At 44.4% G+C, this 21,847-nt stretch overlaps 1 protein-coding gene across 1 annotated transcript in view; it reads right to left on the bottom strand.

The window, feature by feature from the left end:
- LOC139050895 (TNF receptor-associated factor family protein DDB_G0285149-like) overlaps positions 1-21,847 on the bottom strand; it is a 50,046-nt gene that overhangs the window by 16,914 nt on the left and 11,285 nt on the right. Inside the window, exons 3-7 of the mRNA XM_070527712.1 lie at positions 20,372-20,461; positions 17,951-17,992; positions 16,355-16,480; positions 13,454-13,590; positions 2,093-2,171 (exon numbers count right to left, since the gene is read on the bottom strand). Of these exons, the coding sequence (XP_070383813.1) occupies positions 2,093-2,171; positions 13,454-13,590; positions 16,355-16,480; positions 17,951-17,992; positions 20,372-20,461 (474 nt within the window). The remainder of the gene's footprint in view (positions 1-2,092; positions 2,172-13,453; positions 13,591-16,354; positions 16,481-17,950; positions 17,993-20,371; positions 20,462-21,847) is intronic.

Genomic DNA, 21,847 nt, shown 5'->3' with positions numbered 1-21,847 from the left:
TACCTCTTACAATCAGATGAACTACTGCAAAAGACAAGCTATACGCCAATAGGGACCTGGTTCGCGTTGCTCTTTTTAGTGCAACAGTATAGTAAAGTACGTGGCGTATTCACGTGTCATCACACACGCCGTTTTGTGGCCTATTCACAGCTTCCATTGTGCTGCTGGAGATGGGCGGAGCTGTTACCATGGCACCTGCCTAGATAACGTCAGGGCCTTAGCCCTCATTGCATACATACTCCTTTCAAGAACTCTGTGATCCATGTTTTGCTTATTGGTCCTATAAATTAGTTGCCCCGAGATACTATCGTTATCTACCCTCTTTGATGTGGCTTACGTATGGACCCGTGTTGATGACCTCCACCAATATTTTCTAGACAAGCTACTGTCGTACCAGTGTCAGTACCCAAAGCTATAGACGGCTCCAGTGCGAAAAGCGCTGCTCGTTACATAACTCCGTTTCTTTCTTTATTTGTTGTATTTATTTAATAATGAACCAATTAGTTATAATATTATTCTTCATTGTCATCTACTCCCAGTTGGCCACAGAAGTTTTCGAAACACGTATTTCATAAATTCCATAAATCTATATGTGCAACCCTCCCAGAAGTTCTAGGTTTAGCTATTTTTATTCAGAAAGATATCTTTTACACTTTGATCCACATCATCCATTATACAGAGTGCGGTCACTGCTTCATTTTTTGTCCACAGGTTCCTGAATGTTTAAACGTTATTCTAGGGTTTCTGCGGAGGCATCGCGGAAATTTACTTTTCTCTTTTTCTTTCTCTTTCTAAATTTTTTTGTGCAAATCCTGAGGCTAAAACACTTTCGTGATGGACGGTGCATACTGCCTCGTGTTATATGTGTGGAAGTTATTGGGAATTTGCTTGTATTTTCAAAACTGGTGCGTGAAGCACTAGTTTACGCACTTGGGTAAACTCTTGCCGAAGAACGTATGCTTGCTGAGCAAAAATATGAGTAGGATTGCATCCACTGAGATATCTTATTTAGTGAAATGTGCATAATATGTTTACTGAAATAAGCACATATGTCAAATGCCATATTGGTTTGCAAAAAAACGCGAATATTCAACATTTGCAGCACCAATTTTCTGTCAGGTATTTTGCTCTTGGCCGGTAATATAGGTTTAACGAAGACGTACAATATATTAGGAGGTGTGATCATCTTCCAGGATTGCCATACTCGCGCATTAGTTAAAAGTACGAAGCATAGTGTGGCAGATAAAAACATTGAAAGAGAACCTATTTAAAATGTGATATCCGTACCCTACTTTTATGTAGTAAATATGAGGCAGGAATGCAAGGCCTAGTTTTAATTTAGAGACATTTTGATGTATTAGATTTTCTGTCATTGTTAATTTCCATGTTTTTTTTTATTTTACGCACACACAATGTTCCCATGGTGGTCAAGCTTTCTCGTGCTCTTTGGTTTTTTATCTTTCCTTTGTGCTGAATCGCATATTCCATTTCCATGGGTGTATTAACCTAACGATGTTTCCCTTGATTCTGTTCCTGGCACCTTACAGAACCTGGAACGTGAAGTTCAGTATCATTTTACAATTACTTCTGAAATTAGGGCTGGTAAGCCTCATCAATTTACCATTATATTGCAACATGTGGTGGGGTGCACCGTAACAACTTCAAAAGTGTATTAACAAAATGCTTTTAAAAACCCAATTATTTGTTTTCGCTCGTGTGAAATTTGTGTCTGCCTCTAACACTAATCCATCTCAAGAATTAGAATTGTGCTACACGTCATGGGGGATTTTTAAAATTATGTTAAGTACAATGTGTAACATATGGTATATTGATATCAACGCGTACGAAAATGTTCACATATAAAATTTTGCGCATAAAGTCTTCTTTCTCCATGCATCCCTTCGAACAGTTTGGTAGTAGTGGTACGTAGTCTATGAATATGGAACGCTAGTTTTGTATCCTTCTTTTGGGAAATACCTCGAAAAATGTCTTAACTCTGCAACATGCTATGCAAAATCTTAATAAGAGACAAGCAAACAGTGGCCTTGGGATAACAACCTCATGTTCGTGAATAAGATGCCTTTCAACTCACTTGTATTTTAGTCTCAAGTTCTTGGATGTCATCGTCTCGTTTCTTGTCTTCACTCTTGCCATCCTCTTCTTCCTTAACTCTAAACCAGAGAAAAAGAGAGGACAGCGTTCACGTCCGCTCTTTTAGTTGTAGTAGCAACATCCCAAAACAAATCTTCGCGTGGTGTCCCACAACTCACATTATTATGTCAACAGAAACGTTGAAAAATGTCATTGAATCCGAAAACACGTAATTTTTGCACTGCGCACTTTATATCTGTGAGCGGAAATTCAAAGATGCATAGGATTCTATTGCAGCAGCCAATAGAAAATACGAGGCTCCTTCACAAAATCATTGATATTATATAGTAAGGAATCACTGCATTTGGTGAGTAGTCTACATTCACATAGTGTTACGCGACATTGCGTAATTACAAACCTACGAATATGTTCAGTATAAAGTAGGCTTATTCAGTTTGTGCTAGATATGATTTAACTTTATAACTGTATTTCATGTCATACTTATGATAAGTTATATTACAGATATCGATACGGCAATATATCTGTATTTTATACACATGCGCAGAATTTGAAAGACCGATAATATTTATTGGTGATAGCCACCAAGAAATACGATCATTCTTTTCAGTTCTGCGGAATCCGGCAAGGTGGGAGAAGTATCATGAAAGAGAAAAATTGTCATCCACCCTAAGGTAGCACGAAGCTACGAATGGTTTCTCTTCCTGAGAAACCCGTATGGGGTTCCTTTGTTGCTTTGTTCTGCTTCACCCGCCGTGGTTGTTCAGTGGCTATGGTGTTGGGCTGCTGAACACGAGTTCGCGGGATCGAATACCGGCCAGGGCGGCCGCATTTCCATGGGGCCAAAACGCGAAAACACCCGTGTATTTAGATTTAGGTGCACGTTTAAGAACCCCAGGGGGTCGAAATTTCTGGAGTCCTCCACTACGGCGTGCCCCATACTCAGAAAGTGGTTTTGGCACGTAAAACCCCAATAATTTAATTTTTTTTGTTCTGCTTCTATGAATCTTCGCGAAATAATTGAACGTGTATATTGGAAAACAACAACAATTGGGGAGGAGTCTACTCTTACGACCCTTTAGGGGTCATTAAATATTATTTACGCTATAGGGACCATTGAACACGCTTATGTGGCTTGTACTACGCGTGTATTATAGACAACATACCGAACTTTTGAAGCATGCCGGGATGACTATTACATGGACCAAAAACCAAATCATATCGCACGCATTATTTAATGGCATCAAACGCTTACAAGCCAGAGTGTCAAATGCCGCAGTGGTGACCCGTAAGACTGCGTGGATCATTTGTTATTACAATTTTTCAATTTTTAAAGGCATCGTGCGTATGGGGTATACTGGAAACGGTAACAGGTGAGCGGGAGAGCGATTTACATCGGCACTAAAATAATACAAAAATTTGCAATTGTTATTTTGTTTTTCAAACCGATGTTCTAGTTTACGCTTCAAGGTCTGTGTAATTATGTTTATCAATGAAAAGCATGTGCTTTTCTCGTTTCCTGCAAGCTCCCGGAACGTTTTTCGTGCTGTCAGGCACCGCCGACCCAAACAACCCCGGGCGCCGGAAATCGTTCTGGCTTTTGTCTAGATTGTATTTTTTTCGCGCTCGAAAAGAAATTTCGGCAGGAACATTGCAAACTCGGGCTGCATTTCACGGCAACGTCCATGCATCGGGAGTCACACAATGCAAGGAGCCCCATCCGAGCGCACAGTTTCAAGTTGAGTTGAGTTGAGTTGAGTTGAGTTTAGTGGCACATAAGCAGCTGAGGCTATCATGCGCCAAACACTAGGCATAGATTGTTTTTTAAAAGTTTTAAAAGTTTTAAAAGTTTCAAGTGTTTCAAGGCTGTTTTCATGACGAGCGAGCTCTTCGCGGCATCTCGCGGAGTCCACGGAATCTACGGAGCATATGGATTTCAATCCCAAAACTTTATGGGTATCAATTACTCAAACTACTGATGGGAAAGATGCATTGACATTTTCAATGACGTGCGTTAGATTTTCAATTGCGGAAGCTTGTGGTTTTATTGCACTTCTAAATATTTGACTCACAAAGGTGCATTGACTTTTCTAAAGTCATACATCGCACCATTCAACGAGACAAGCCAAATGAACAGACTATCAGACAACTTCATAAAGCACGCAGCGAGGTCGGATAAGACGAAGCGTCGCGGTGGTTCATTTGTGCCGCTATGTCACAGAAACGAATATCAACATTTTTTTTTTCACTTGCGCCAAAGCATCCATGTCAAGACTCTAAAGCCAGCAAAGGCAACTACGTCCTTATTTATTTTCCTACTTTGACTTTATTCCCGAGGACACATTGCGCCTCTTTATCTTGTTTCACTACCAGCGGGCTACCAGAGCCAGCTTGCGTTTTTCTCGCATGCGTTTTTTCTCGTGTTGCCTCGGCCACTGCACTGCGCACTTGGGTGCGCATTCGTTTTCGTCTGGCCGAGAGGATTTTCCCCTGGCACAGTTTTCGACTCTGGACAGGAGACGAGAAAAACAAACAATGGTGACTCGCCGCCATCACTGTAAGTACTCGACGGATTGCATCGCGTTCGCTTGTGCGCAACCTGTCCAGAAACTCTTGTCTCGCCGGTGTAGGATACTGAGCAGTATGCATATGGTTGTCAGTAGACCAAGCGTCTCAGGTTTTCTTCGATGTTTCTTCAGTATCCATATTTAGAGGGATCTTTAGCTCCGGTGCTGCTATCCAAATACGTCCAAGAGGAGAATTCGTTCTTCTCGGCAACCACTGCACCAAACTTGAGGTTTGTTGCATCGAAAATACCTTAATATCTAGTGACTGCTGGTTTCGAATTTTTGATTTAAGTCGTTAATTTTTCGCTAAAAATTGTCAAAATTGCAAATTTTCTGATAACGAAAGTATTAACTTTACAACGCAATAACTCAGCAATTAAAAATGATATCATAATTCTGTGAATCCCATGTCATAGCACATCTAAAGAGAACAAACTGATATATTACACATCAATCTGAAAAAAATTAATGTGTAAGTACACCTTTTGCCGAACCATTGTAGACAGCGTAACAAATTCATCTAACATATAAATCGACATACTGAATTTGTCCACTTTGAATAATCTTTGAATGCCGTTTAAAGAACCGCGATATCTTGTCGGGACGGAGAGCTAATAATTTACAAATTTCCTGCTTCTATTCTTCAGGCACTTTCGAATTTTGGAAAAGTCTTTCAACAAAATTCAGGTCCTAACTCAATATTCCGCTTCCAAGTCACTAAAATTTTACTTGCTTTCTCGAATGCAGCAAATTTAATTAAAATGGGTCCAATGGTTACCACGGAAAAGCGTTTTTGCATTTTACTTGTATTTGAATACGCCACGTTGGAGTTTGGCTCGAGCTACGCTTCTTCCAAAGTGCCCAAAGTAGGCACTCGATTCTGGCCAACATGCTTTCCTTTGAGATTTTTTTTTCATTTCGGTGCCCCCACCCCAGAAAAGAAAAAAATGACCTTGTTGCGTCACAGCAAATTATCGCATAGTGAATGTTCGATTTTGTTGCTTCTTCTTTTGCGGAAAGTCATGGGCCACGGGACGCTTCAGTGGCTGACTTCTCTTATTACTATAGCAAGTATATGGACACTACAGGCGCATTCCTGCCGTCACTCTCACGTTCCGTGTAAAGTCCGAGGGCGATCAAATCGTGACCCCGCTCCATATGCTGTATGTGCGAGTGAAAGCGTAGGGGGGGGGGGGGGGGATCGCATGGGTGAAACGATGATGGTGGCTCAGTCTTGCGTAAAGACTGAGCCAGGTAAAGTGCAAGGAAGCGCGCCGCCATCCATCGAGCGTGATACATCGGGCGGAGTAAAGGGATTCTGTGTTTAGTGAACCTGTGATTACGCAACATGTTTATTTCCCTTGTTTGACGCATTATATACAGTCACTTTTTCATAGACACGTTGATTTATCCGAGACTTATGCGTATATTGTAATATCTTGTTGCGAGGTTTTGTGTATATGTGCAGTGAGCTTTGTTTCCAGTGAGAATTTTTGCCCTTTATCAAGCTGTACCTTTGCATATGTTTATTCCATTGTATCATCGAATTTTCGATGTGCGAAGGCGAGTCATATTGAAGTTAGCCAACCCACCCTGCGCCACAATGGTTCGGTTCATTATCTGCGAGGCATGGGCGTAGCACACAGGCATCTCTCGTTTACAAAAGTGACATGCAGGTGTGAGGATAAATGTGCTTTACTGCTCTCAACACTGGGTAGAACATGGTTGCGTGACATAATTGCCACTCTAAACGTTCAACACCGGGGCGTCGTGAGGAATTTGACCGCTGGAGGGATTTCCCAAAAAGAGATTAGTTGCCCAATGGCTGCCTTCTACTTTGAACATTGCATTGCATTGGTCACTGTGAAGCGTTGGGGAAATGGTTTTGAGAAGGGTGTGAAGTCGCAAACACGGCTCAAGACCGGGCCAAAGCCACTGTGCAATCATCCCCAACACAATTGCAAAGGTTGATGAGCTGATTACACAAGAACGGAGGATAAGCATCGATAAACTGGCAGAGCGTGTGAACAGCAGTCACGGTTCGGTTCGCACTAAATAATTCATGAACATCTCGTTTGTTAGTCCTTGTGTGTGCAATGGGTGCCAATAATATAGAAACCACCACCACAGGACGGAGAGGTGCGGCACTGCCTTTGGCTCATCTAATTCGGTATCGCAATGAGCATGATGACTTCTTGTCTGCAATTGCGACCAGGGACGAATCACGGTACCACTACTACGAGCCTGAAACACGGCGGCAAAGCTTACAGCGAAACATTCCAAATCACCACCCCCAAAGAAAGCAAAGCCGTCATTTCTGCCGGAAAGTGCTAATTTTTTTTTAGTTCGTCAAGGGCCATTACTGACTGAATTTGCTAAACTTGGAGAAACTGGTAATCGTTTCCGATATTGTGACATTTCGGCCAACAACCCTTGGCCGAAACCTAGGCGGGGTCCAGGCCCACCCCACCACGTCGCAGGGCACTGAATAACTTTATTTGAATGAATGAATGAATGAATATCTACAGTGCCAGCACTAGAAGCGATGATCACCGATGTGACGCACCATAAAAACAGGTATATGTGCTGTCGCCCAAGGCTTCCAGCACTAGCCTGTACTTCTCTGACCAAGATATATGACTAAACAGATGTGTCGAGTGAAAGACATCACTGAACTAAGAAAACGTTGCATATCCCTGGCGTGAATAACAAGAAACAGCTATCAGAATCGACAGTAACAGGCTATACAGCGTCCCGGGTCGGCGGTCCATTTAGTACTTTTTTCGAAGTTAAAATACCAATCGCAAGTGAAAATCAATGTTGTGGCACTTCCGTGCATGCTACTGAGTACGGAAAGCAAATTTGCCTTTGTGGTACAGGCGTGAGTTTTATTTGCTTGGTGATAGCGCATCTACCATGTCTGCGCGAAACGTATATCTCTGTGAAACTAAAACTGCTTCTGGACTGTGACATGTCAAATGGTCAAATTTTCCGTTGATGTTCATCTGCTGGCGTGACCTTTGAAAAAAAGAATAATTACAAAGCATTGTATAGACTTCTGAGTGAATTGCATGAGCTTGAATGTCTACATCCAGGTCAATATATAGATGATATTCATAAGGTCAATGTACACTTACAAACTTTGAACGCACAAAAATACAGAGGTGCACTAATGCAAGCGCGTGGGCAGCATTTCCTGGAAGAGCAGCCTTGCAGAAGGGCCCTAGGTGATGAACACCCACACGCGCTGTCTAAACAAATACTAGATATAGAGTACGGTGGAATCATTGTTAATGAGCCTACTTTAATAATTAAAGCGTATTTTGAACATTGTCAAAAACTATTTCGACGCCATAATTCATTGGATACAGATGCTGCCAAAAGAAATTGTATGCCCCAGCTAAACCAGGATGATTATGATTATACAAATGAAAACATTGATACTAAATAAGTAACTGCATGCATCGATTCGTTAGCGAAGGGCAAGACGCCCGGCCCGGATAGCCTTATTGCCGAATTTTATTAGTGTTTTCGTTCCCACTTATCGCCATTATTGCTTCAGGTGTACCGTGAGGCCTTGGAAGTATGGTACCTAACCACCGCAATGTACGAAGGGCACACCGTCCTTATAGCCAAAAGCGACGATGAGACTTAATTGCGAAAAGTGGATGGATATCGGTTTATCTCCTTATGCAATGTGGATTATAAAATTTTTGCAAAGGTATTAGCTAATGATTTGCAAGTTGTAATATGATCTGTGGTAGGCGATAATCAAACATATGGCATTAGGGGCCGGTCCATTCAGACGAACATTCATGTTGCGAGATCGGTGATAAAGGTCGCAATTGTACAGCTAGATCTGACTAAGGCGCTTGACAGGGTGAATCACTCATTCCTGTTTACTGTTCTAGAGCATATAAATATCGGATTCCAGCTCCTTAGATGTGTCCAGATATGATATGATAATGGCTCAATGAGGCTGATAGTGAATGGCTCTGTCTCCGATACGATTAGGCTTGTATCATCAGTACGACAAGGATGAACTTTGTCACCGCTTCTGTTCTGCTTGTATTTAGAGCCACTTTGTATGGGCATTCTTAAAGAACAAAATTTCCAGGTGTTTAAATTACCAACGAATGAGGTTCGGGTTCTTGCGTATGCAGAAGACATGGCCTTTTTTGTACCGATAGAAAGCATGTAAAGACTGCTCTTGCAATTACAGAAGAATTTTGTGCGGCTCCTGGTGCAAGCGTTAAATCTGAAGAAAAAAACTTCAGGTATTTGGTTTGGATTATGGGCCACAGTGCCATCACACTGCGCAGGCATTCAATGGAAAAATGATCTGGTTATTTAGGTGTTCCTCTCTCACAGTATAGAAATAGCAAAGCTTATTGGTTGGGAGAACTTGGCAAAATTCAACGTAAAGTGTATTCATGGCGAAGGCGCAACTTGTCAGTGTTCCTTTGTGCTGAAGTGGGCAACGTGTTCTTAGCTTCCCGTCTTATGTATGTGCTGCATGTATTGCACTGCTCACGACTTCTTCAGGCACTGCATCCCGTATTTGCCACATTTATTTGCAGTTCGAGTTCTGAATCGATGTGGCGCGACAATCTGTTCCTCCCCCTTGAATGTGGTCGTCTAGGATTAGTCCACCTCTTCGTTAGGCAAATTGTTTCTCGCCTGTTTTTCTCTCGAGATAGTGACCATCCGTTGTTGCGTGAAACCCGCCGTTGTTGCTCAGTGGCTATAGTGATGGGCTGCTGAGCACGAGGTCGTGGAATCGAATCCCGGCCATGGCGGCCGCATTTAAATGGGGGCGAAATGCGAAAACACCCGTGTACTTAGATTTAGGTCTACGTTAAAGATCCCCAGGTGGTCGAAATTTCTGGTGCCTCATAATCAGAAAGTGGTTTTGGCATGTAAAATACCATGATGTAATTTTTTTGTTGTTGCGTGAAATGCTGCAACTCTGTTTAGTACATTATGTTCCGTATAAAGTAGTGTCATCAAATGCCAAAGATGCCGCACAGGCTCCTTGGGGATTTCTAAAGGAGGTTGTTGGCACATTTCTTTTCTTGAAAGTTAGATTCAGCCTGGAGTACATGTTCACTGCGAGTCGAAAAGCAATTTCTGCTGCAATGGTGGACTCTACTTTTTCCAGATCCTTTGTAGCGTGCTCCTTACTTAAGCCGACCTTATCAGGATGTACTTTAGCACGTCTGAAAAATGTGTGTACCTCCTGGAGTAAAAACATTTTTCTTTAATTTACATTCGGAAACACTCCGTGTTAAAACTTGGTTGAATTCGTGGGGTCGGTTTGTGTCGCGGTCAAAAAACTGTCGACTCTACCCAAGTGCCCAAACCACAGATCACTGTTTCATAGACTGTATGGAGGCTGTATTCTTTCAGACATTCTTCAACGGACGTTTAGAAAGGACGTTGACGTCACCTCATATTCAATTAGGTTTCTACCGTTTAAGGTTTTAAGGTTACGGGTGGTCCTCCCTATGACATGTTCATAGTACTTTGTTTACACAGCCTATAGAGATGCAGATTGAGTGATCACCATGCCGAAAGTCTGCGATCTACGAAACATTTCTTTTACCAAAGCGCTGCTTATCTAAGAAGTGTGTACGCTGCGCAGGAAACTCCGCCAGACTGACTGCACTTGTTAGATGCATATGTGTGTTTACCTGAGTTTTAAGTGTGTACTTGTGTCCACTTTGTAATACACCTTTCGTTCTGTTGTCCATTTATTAAAAAAAAAGCTGGCGTGGCGTAGTGGTAAAGTACCGTGCTTGTGATTTCTAGGTCCGACGTTCGAGTTTTAATCGGAGCACTTTAATTTCACTTTTCATTTTATTTTTCTTAATTTCACCAAAACGCTCTCTATTGCTTTCTGTGTTCAAAGAACTATATATACAGTGTTCAGGCACCGCGAATTTAATGCGCTAGAGCTGCTCTTCGCACCAGTAGACAGCGCCTGCCAATACGCCGCGCTGCCCAGCGCCCCAGCATCCAGTGCGCGGCACTGGACCCATAATCCGGCGGAGCACTGGGTAATATGCACTTGGCTTTGCAATAAGGAAGCCACCGCGGCGGAGCCCAGTTCAACATTTTCTTAACCTAATCGCCTCAAAAAGGAAGTGCTCGTTAAGGTAGACCATAACGTAAGTTAGGGCGCCACACATACGACACAAGAAGGCTGACCACTGCTGAGCGCGTCGATTTCGGCTCCAAAATGGAACCCGACGTTCGCGAAGCGCACCGCTACCTGAAACACATGCGGTCTGCACTCAGGGACCGTCAGTATCCCACAGAGGTAAACAACGACGGGAAGTTTCTCGGCAGATTTATTTCTTTTTCCTATTCTTTTATGCGAAGCATATTACGAGGGCTCAACCCAGCTCCTCAGGCGCGGCGGTGACCATGAAATCACGTGACACCGTGACGTCACGACAGAGGAGAAGTGGCTTTGGCTCAACTCTTGCAAGACGGGCTGGGTGGGAATCGAACCAGGGTCTCCGGAGTGTGGGACGGAGACGCTACCACTGAGCCACGAGTACAACGCTTCAAAGCGGTACAAAAGCGCCTCTAGTGAATGCGGTGTTGCCTTAGAAACGCGCTGTTTCTAAGGCGTGCGTCTCTTGCTCAGGCGCACATTTCGTTGCCGCGCCGAACGCTGCTTTGCTCGACGCTCACCGCGTCCAATGCGGGGCGCGTAGTCGCTGCCCTGTAGCCCATTGTCTTACACCCCTTGGCGGGTCGACGGGAACGCTGTCGCGTTCCACTCTTGAAGGCGAAGAAGTAATGCATGAGTTGTTTCTTCGTCTAGCCGAACCAAATATAGCCAAGCAACAGCAGTTCACCAGGCTAAACAGTGGTTCAACAACTAAAATAAAGGCTAGTATGCTTCGCATCCTGGGCTTAACCTTACCTAAGCCACAGCCATTTTTTGTTTTAGAGCGCAGCTCTTTGGCGTCCGTTCCTGGGTTTCGCGTCGTCGTCGGCGTTGTCGTCGTCGTCGGCCTCGTAACCAGCTCGCCGACGAATCTGCTCCGCCGCCGCCGCGCATGCGCGCTGTCGGCTCTCCGGGCGAGGGAGGATGATGGAAGGGAGGAGGAGAGACTGTGGAGGAGGGCTGGCTACACAAATGGCTCTTTGGCGTCCGTTCCTGGGTTTCGCGTCGTCGTCGGCCTCGAAACCAGCTCGCCGACGAATCTGCTCCGCCGCCGCGCATGCGCGCTGTCAGCTCTCCGGGCGAGGGAGGATGATGGAAGGGAGGAGGAGACACTGTGGAGGAGGGCTCGCTACACAAATGGCTCTTTGGCGTCCGTTCCTGGGTTTCGCGTCGTCGTCGGCGTTGTCGTCGGCCTCGTAACCAGCTCCGCCCCCCTTTCATCCCCCCAGCGCTAGCAGCGACCGACTGATACCGCTTTCGTGAGTCCGCTACCGCACTCACGAAAGACGTCGTCCACTTCCTGCAACTCGCATTAACCGTCCATCGATCCACACCGATGTTAGTAGTGGGGGACTTTAATGTTGACATAAAGACAAACAGCAATTTCCTAACACTTATGCGGGAGAAGATCCCGTTCCTCTCGCTCGTAACGCGTCCCACGGCTGTGACAACCTCGCGAGGCACTTGTATAAATCTCGTCTTTGAGAATCAAGCATTGGTGCACCAAGTCGAACATATATCAGTCTATTTCTCCGACCACAAAGCTTCGTTCATGACTGTCAAGAACTGTTAGTGCAGTCTTTGTTAAAGGAATACGTGTGAAAAATAAAAAAAAATTCTGTGATAGCGCATACATGTGTTGCTCGATTTCTTTGCCTCAATCTATCGAAAAGGTGAAACAGCTTATTTGCTGCGCTCAAATTTCGCATTAGGAAGTAACGTAATCGTCGGTAATTTTTTACTCGAGCTGTCCATCTTCTCCTCTCCAAGTGGCCCGGTTCGCAAGTGCCACTTTAACTTGACGCCTTGCTTGTCATGACTGAAACATTTTTCTGGTAGTTTTTGGCTTTATAAAGTGTGTGACCCAGTATTGTTTCTCTCCAATTCCCCATGTAAACAAGAAAAAATTAAATTTTGTTCCTGTTGCATGCAACTAAGAAAAACGGCTCAGAAACGGCAATAGAATTGTAATGAAGAGAGCGCTGATGGCATTATCTATCCCATCTGCATGAGCTGAATCGGCCTTGCTGGTTCTTCGAGATGCTTGGCCGCTTTTCCAGTAAAATGTTTGCGATCAGCGAGTCTATTACGTCCATTTGTACGACATGCTTAAAAATGAAATATTCAAGCTGTTCCGTTCCGCCACAGGCGACGTATTGACGATTTTGCAGCCGAACGTAAGCCGAAATCGAAACTATTGCTATCGAAACCGAAACCAAAACAGAGCTAAACGACGCGTCTAAAATCTCGGAAGACGAAATTAACGGTCTGGCAAGCAGCCCGGGAAGCAGCCCGAATGAGAAGCAGCCCGGGAAGCAGTAACTTGGCCACAGCGGGCCCTACGGGAGTGTCCGCTCTTAACCAACATGTATATCTATGATTATTCATTAAAGTGCGCTTGCTCTAAACGGGTGCATGAGAGAGATCTCTTGTGCACGCATATACACAATGCTTCTTGTTCGTAAGGAATCATTACCACCGGCCGTCCGCATTCGCTAATGAGATCTCAAGCATCACGTGTCAAGCTCACGTACACCCTTGTCTAAACAGTCAGCGTATTTCTTTCCCCGACTACCGGAAAAAATGTTTTACTCACCTTGCACACCCTCCTGCCTTCTTTTCTTCGTCTTTTATACGGCACTGTATTACATGTTCTTCGTAGTCGCCTTTTTTAATATGTTCGAGGCACTCCGGACACTCTGTGATCTCTTCCGAGCAGTCAAACACGTGTTCCTGCAACACCAGTACAAATGCATGATGCAGGGACTCTCAGCACTGCTCCTCTGCTGTGGTTCTCCACTGCACTTTCACCCGACGGCCGCTATGTAGCTCTGAACTGTAAGCCAGAGTTCTTAGAAGGTCCGCCAATACAGCTTTCTTGCAACTTCAGCAACTTTCCGTTGTCCTTGTTGATAAAAGGGGGCACAAGCACAAAATTTTTAACCACTTTGTTTCGTGATCAGAAACCATTTTTACTTAGTACCAAACACAAATATACGCGCACGTGCAAGAGAAAATGAGTGTAACGGACCTATATACATGCCATAGGCTCAGGTATATTCTGTGACTATACCGCATTATCGGTAAAACATCGATAAGCCGACGTCGTTGCAACCACGACTGTGATACTGATTACGTACGCTATCACCGGCACAATTTTCACAGTTCTGGTGCTCTCTGCGGACAAAAAAAAAATACGTCTATTTGATTTTACAGCCAAACTAGCTTCCCGCATTAGCGGAGGCCGCTGAGTGCCATAGGAACCACGAAAGTGGTCACAATAGCTTTACAGACAGGTTACCAATTATGCCGCATCGAAATAGGTATTGCGGTGCCCTCTTCCGACATGTCAGCGAGGAGCGCAGAAATAGCACACCACAGGATGCGGAAGGGAATAAATAAATGGGTGCGGTTCGTTGGGGGCGCGCAAACCCGACAGGGCTAACCGATAGGTTTCGTATGACAAACGAATTCGACGTTTTTCCGTGCGGTAGCATTCAAAGCGTGAGGACTCCGGACGCCGACATAAGCTCACCTGACTTTCCACTAATACACATGTGGAAAACGGCGCATTTCGCGGCATCTTCACAACAGACGCGTAGCGGATTTTAATCGACGAACACTGCCTGGAACCACCGTGCCAGATGGCGCAGAAACGCGAAAAGCGCCACCGACGGACAACAGCATCTGAACCTTCATACGCCTTCCTTGAGCTAAATCGCGTCTGTTTCAGTGGGCTATAAAAATAGCTCTCGTTCAACGGCGAATGCGCCTCGCAAGTCGGTCAGGCGGCAGCAAATGTCCTAAGCGATGAAAGTCAGAGTCAGAAAACGGGGAAAGGACCGAGCAAACCAATACGGTTGGTTAAAGGAATAACCCGCTTGACGGCGAGTACATTATACGGTGACAGTTTTTATGTACCCTATGTTATTTTGTCGCTTAAATACCAAGAGAACAGGGCTATTGGCGATGTAGTTGTAGTGGTATTGCAGATGGCTATACACACGACTATACGACGCGGTATATATGTGTGGTCAGGTGATTATATAGTTTCTGTGCAATAGTATTCTGTTGGACACCTCGAAAAAAAAACGCTTCTGTGGTAAAAATATGTGGTAGGGATTAAAGCAGTATGAATGTTCTACTTTTTAAACAGAAATTATCTGCTACCACCATGCATAAACACCCTTTTTCATTCAGCTTTCACCCTTCTTGTCAACCACTGCTGTGCAACAGCAATGATGCGTGTTCGAGCACTAGGAAGGTTTGTCGTCATGCTACAAAATATATCATGATTATCATTCGACATAAGTTGCGCCACGGAAATTTTGTGGCCACCTAGCAGTCAGAGAAACGTGCACAGTAGGCTGTGCTATAGCGTTTCGATGATCACGTGAGTGCGTAAATAGCAACAAAAGGCTTCGTAATATGCTATCGAAAAGCGAATCGTAAACGCAGCTGCTTATTGTGCTGGTTATTCTGAAGGCATTGATAATTACCGCTGTGCATACGTGGACAACCATCGCTTCGTAATGAACGAGTGAAAAGGACACTTAGCAGTCATATTGTCTCAAATCTTACAGATTTGATGAATTCCGGTAACATCTGTGGGTTTATTTACAAGTTACATTGAACCAAAAAGACCCCACACTAATTGACGCCTGCGCCAGATAAGATGTTCTACATCCGCTGCCTTGCCAGTAATTGGCTGTCTAACACTCCCGGAGTTAGTTCTAGTAGATGGGCATAAGTCTCCAAGAAAGTTCGTGGGAAAACATTGTCGCAGTAGCTCACTTAGCTAGTAAGAGCGTCTCACGCGTAATACGAAGATGTAAGCTCGCATCCCACCTACACCGAGTTGTTTTTTCATCCACTTTCAGTTCCACTCATTTAGCATTGTTGTAATTCCATTACGAACAAGTAACTGCCCCAAAGTTGCCCTTCGTGTCATCGTTCCTTGGTTTCCTTTCAGCTAGTCAATATATATATATATATATATATGTGTGCGTGTGTGTGTGTGTGTGTGTGTGTGTGTGTGTGCGTGTGTGCGTGCGTGCGTGCGTGCGTGCGTGTGCGTGTGTGTGTGCGTGTGTATGCGTGTGTGTGTGTGTGTGTGGTACGACGGACGTTCATCTCTTTCGAAGCATCGTCAGTCATACTTCGCTCCTCGAAGTGGCACCAGGTGTGTCAAGTGAGCTCCTGAAAAACATCTTGCAATGTGGTGATCGCTGTTTAAATTGTGGATCCGGAAGCTCGAAAAGGTGCGATGTCGTTCTAACGCATTCCTCTCTAACTTACCGCTAATTCGCCACCGTAATGTATTGCCCTGCTTTTCTCCTTGGGAAATATGTAATCCTTATGCGAGTTACCCATGAAGCAATTATTTATCACAGATGGTACGTCGTTGAATAACTTAGTCTTAAAGGGTTGTATTAGACGTAAACTCTTCCTTGGCAATAGATGAAAATTTTAAATTAGAAAACATATTTATCCTTACCTTAATCTCTTGTTTTTCCCATGCTTTAAAAGAGTAAGGGCAGATCTCGAATCTGGAAACAGTGTCGTTTTGCCGATCACCGTCACCTTCACCCGTCGAAGCCAAGGGGGTGCTGTCGTCACAATCCTAGAAGTGAAATGAATTTTTAGATGATTACCGAACATATAAAAATGTATCTATGTCATATGTATCAATCGTGTTTTGTTAAGCTACCTGCTGTTTTTCGTATTGGAAGTTCAAACGCGTGCGGTGACTCACATGCACAGCGTTCTAAGCTAAGACCAGCGAACTCCTACTACACACAATTACATGGAAGTGCGACGTGTAATATCGCTCGATAAAGGATTTTCTATGCGTGCAGTATTACCAAGTATGCATGTTGGAGTCTCAATTACGTCACTGTTATAAGTGCAGAAAACAAAACAACACATTGAGGTAGATTCGAAATTGGTCACGTGTCAGTTTTTGAGCACTGTACTTCAACCGTAGCAAGCGTGAGCTTGGTTGGGATAGAAAAAGCAAAAAGATGTTGAAAGCGGCAGTACGATAGCTCGAAGAAAGATAGGCAGCCAGACAGTGAGGGATTTGTTGCAATTAAGCTTATTTGGTTGGGTCTAGGTGGTTTTGAAAGACTCGTTTTGAATATTTTAAACCCCTCGAATAAACCATGATGGAACAATACAGTTGCGAAAATCTTTGCCGTTCAAAGAAACTCAAATAAAGACATGAAAGGCAAAGAATGGGTGCTTGCTACAGAAAGTACCGTTAGCTGAAGGCTGGGCTAGTAGGTTAGAGAATTAAGCCTCAAACCACTATCAACGCTTTGATCTTTTACTGAGATGACTTGTGCTCGTCCCATTCGCTTGCCTTTATATTTGCGACATGCGATTTCTTCAGACGAATTCATTCATCAGCAAATATGTTTTCAGTTTCATGTTAGCGTTATTTCGCTATCACTTCTTTAAAGATATATAGTCTGTTGGTAGAACAGCATACTGCTCGCTTGCCGACCCACCCCCTCTTCCTTTACACCGCATGCATTTCTATATGAGATAAATTGTCTTTTGTATCGCAAAACAGTGCAACGTGCTCCGTCGTCAAGGTCAGCGACAACAGTTTGAACAATTTTGTCACAAACTTCACCCTTTTTATGTCCTAAATATTTCCAATGCTGGGTTGGATACTTTGCTTCCTTGATGAAGAAGTGGGATAAATCACAAACACTGCCCTAAAGGTATGCGTCGCGTATCCGTCCCCAAGTGTAGGGCAGTCAGATGGATTTAAACTTGGCTATCTTCTCTGATTTGGCTTCTCTGCCTCACACACGCTAGTTCTCTATATCCTTGACGTGATGTGTGACTCCATACTATTAATAGGTGGTCTCTAAATCCGAGCCAAAACAAGGCAAACCAGTGCTGCTTTGGAAAATTAGAAGCGAACAATCAAAACAATACGGCCGGTAAACATAGCCTTCGTTTATGCAACTTTTCTGGGCTATCGAGTGTTTACATTCATTACATTTTGGAACGACTGTTTAAAGTCCATTGTCTGAGTCTTAGAATAATACTTGAAGGCAGCAGCCTATGGACTACTCACCGAATTCATGAGAAGATTATTGTGCTTTCTCAGGAGGTGCTCCTGCATACGCAAATGAACGTGCAAATGAACAATCCATGGTCGACATTATCTGCGCCATAATCTCGTTGTCATGCGCATTGCTGTAGCTGCTGTTTTTGTCGTCGTCCAAATCTTTTTATTCTTACAGCGTCAGTTGAACGGGGAAGGCGTTCAAAAACTTAATTTGTGACTAAATCAACTAAGCGTTACGCGTTGTTATGCTAAGCTTACAAGCAGCCGAGAAAGTTTATTTCATCCTGGTACATAGAAACACAAAATACTCAAAACAGACAGCAAGGGCATTTTTAAAGCAGCAGAGCTTCTTGTATGTCGAAACCTTTCCTGAGTTCCTGCCAGAAAAGTGTAACCAAATCACTGTCACCGTCATCAATGGCCTGCGTTTGGCTCGGGCAGAAACAGGCATCAGGAAAGCGCGAGCACAACTAAGTATACACTGGCTTGATCTTCAAGCTATCTGACGGTTCAGTCAGTGCTGTCAGCTTTGGTATCTATCGCTCAGGAATCCCCAAGCGATCTTGGCTAAACTGCAGATGATTGTGGTTCAGCAGCTATTCAGGGGCTGATTCCCGCACTCAACAAATGTGGACAGGACGTCCGTGAGCGATAGAATAGTGTCAGAACAAGCACTAAAAATGACGTCACAACAAGCACCTAGAATGTCCGGCGAGAGCACGCAAATATAGAGCTCGCAGCTTTTTTTTTTACATTCCTATCCATGCAACAGCACTTTTTCTTCAAAGCAATTATAAGAAATTTCCTAGTTACTCAGGCTCCTCGGCCAGAAGGCGGTACGACAACGGACAGCACCAAGTTTTCACAGACAAAGCCTCACGCACGTCTCTGCCTGCGCTGACTGCAACGTAGCCACCGTGTTACACTAGAAATAGTGTCGTCAATTCACGTGAAGGAGGACCGCAAAGCAAGGAGGACCAGACTAACGAATAGTCTAGACCCTTGGATGCATGTCCGATTTTCGTGGGTACTTTTTTGACGCGGAGCATTCTTCCGGTTTTGGCTGTTAGGAACTGCCTTCACGAACGCTTACACTAAACTAACTGCAATGACCTACAGGGCAGCTTGCGATGTCTCCTGTTGCGAAGAGTACGTCGGACATTTTTTCGTGCCACCTTTCTCTATCTGAATCACTAAAACAATCACTCTCCAACGCATTACGATGACTGAACTATCGGCCGTTGCCCATGCGAGCGCTGCTCAAATAATTTCCCTACGGCTCGTCGTGCCACAATCCAGTAAAGGCCCCTTTGGCTGGTACACCATGCCCGACGAGCAGCCATGGCTCAGTCGTGCCCTGGAATAGGGGCGCCAACCCTGCAAGACGGGAGTCACCATCGACAAGAAGATGGAAGAACTCGGTCTGACCGATGAATGACTCTGTAAATTAGAGCAGTAAAGTGCATCCTATCCTATCCTATCTAGAAGGTGACTGTTCTGTGTGGACACCTTTCAATGCCGAGCGCAGTCCCCGCGCGTGCACGCAGTCACCAGGTCATTGCTTCTCTCTGTGTAATGCTTTTACTACATTAGTTAATTCACTCCCACAGCTTAGTGTAGCCGATTAAGCGATTTTCTGGTTCATACTCCTGCCTTCTCTCTTATATTTCTGCACCTCGAAATCTAATGGGTCCTTCATGACGTACATCCGCAACATGGTAGAAATCCGTAGTTTTTCGTCTTGTTCAGAAACTATGATTCTGCATAAGAATTTACAAATCATGCATCACTTTCTTTCAAAACATAAGCTGTGCACGCGACAATATTCGAAAGCTGGCCGGGTTATTATGTAGATGCACAGCATTGCGAAATGTTAATAATAATAATAATAATAATAATAATAATAATAATAATAATACCACATGGAGAAAAGAAATTGGATGATACTACGTCGACCCTGTTGTGGCCACGAAGAACGCCATATGGAGGTCGCTTGCTCAGAACAAGCTTTCTGGAAGTTTCTCGAACTGCCCGAATCTGTACAAAGCAGGACGCTGAAAAAGCGACTTGGATCTAAAAGAAATCTGTTGCCTGTCAAGCAGCGTTGTGCCAAGGTTGCGGCTTGCGCGCGGCGCCTATAATTAGGCAACCGTCAATCGAATACGTGCCTATCCCACGAGAGTTTTATGTTCAGGGCTGCTTTAAAAGAAGCAATGGGCGCTAGCTATTCTTTCTCTCCCTCGTCTCTCGTTTTTTAAACCAATTTTATAGTTCAGGTGTTGGCAGATATGCATTGGATCAGCGCAATAATCCCTACCATGCTCTTGGACAAACTATTTAGCGATAAAGGACCAAGTATTTAAGCTTTGAGACAACCCCGCGGGCAACGTGATCCCACATTCAATGAGTGCAGCAAATGTTTCATACCGTCATCGCGGAGTAGGTTTTCAACGCGGCGCATCTGGGACACGCAAGGATAACGCCATCCAAATCTGTGTTGTGACGTGGTTCCGAAACCTGAAAGGTACGAAAAATCAACATCACCACCACCGTCATTGTTATCATTATCATTAGGCTACTTTATGTCCTTTGCAGGAAGAAGGCGTTTTCTACCGACGTGCAGGTATATTTGCCTTGCGACGTACTGCGATGCCTGCAACTTCGCTAGTCTCACCACACCACCTGATGCTATCCCACCTTCTACTGTGTTTCTCTTGAATTGGCAGATGCCCTTGTTTTAAGAAAGGCCAGGTTATTTCGTCTACGCATTATTTGAACTAACCAAAGCCAATTTCATCCTCACCTTGGCAGAACCTACTTGAATACATAGGAAGGAATAAATTTCTAGGCTCATCTTCAGCTGAACCGACTTCATCGAGGTTACATTGTAGAGATAGTAGCAAGCACATTTTCTTTTGGCCAGTGCTAGGGCTTCCATTAGGGGAAAAGTCTTCGTGTTTTCGTCCGAGTGCTGCAGGACCACGAAGAGCCAACTGGAGTACCGCGCGGTGGAGAAGAGGAAAGTAGTGGGTTACGCCACGGGTTAGCAGTGTAACCACGTGCAGCCAATAACACACTACCGCGTCGCATGGCACCACGAATCACAGCGAGCACGCAACATCTGCTGCAGCCAACGAGAAGCCGCGCTCGGCGACTGTTGCGACTGGTGGGGGGGAAGCTGCTGGCGTTGTTCTCCTTTTGCAGATAGTTTAGCAGCGTGTCAGTGCAAGTACCGTCGCAGTTCATCGGAGGCTGGCCACGGACGAGGCTGCGAGTTTGCCTGATTGGTCAACGCGCAACTATTTGGCTGAAACGACAATGTGAACGTGCGTCGGCTGATGCTGACATTCATAAAGTACTCAAACAGATGGCTCACGGCATTTTTCTTCAACATCACATACTTGATTAGCCCGTCGCGTTATACTGCAACTGATGACATTGCGCACTCGTGTAAGAGTCGTAAAAGCGTGCTTGTTGTAAACTGTGTTGGTTGGATTGCTCAAATGTATGCGACGTTTGTAAGATCAACTGAGAATGTTACTGTACGTGTGGTGTTCTGCCCGGAAACTGAGAATAAATAACTCTTCCAAAACGCATGTAGTTGAGGGAACGCCACCACTTTTGGCAGCATGCCTGACATTACTATTCCTTAACTAATGTTACGTTAGTTGCCTCGGGTGCGCCCGTAGGAACGGCGTCGCCTTAAGAGAGGCTGCTCTTTCCTGTAGCGCTGACATTGTAGCTGAATGAGGGAACAAACGCTAAGCAGACAGACTGCGTAAATTTCGTGAACGTGCAAATGAAACTCCTGCACAGAAGGATCGCTTTCTCGATGTTGATGCAGAGTCTATAAGACAAAACTCCCTAACAGTGACAATGCCACCTATGTTCGAACGTTCAGGC

The sequence above is a fragment of the Dermacentor albipictus genome, chromosome 10 (genome assembly GCF_038994185.2).
Source record: "Dermacentor albipictus isolate Rhodes 1998 colony chromosome 10, USDA_Dalb.pri_finalv2, whole genome shotgun sequence".
NCBI lineage: Eukaryota > Metazoa > Arthropoda > Arachnida > Ixodida > Ixodidae > Dermacentor > Dermacentor albipictus.
Note: the sequence above shows the minus strand (reverse complement) of the source record. Positions and strands in the feature narration are given on the sequence as shown.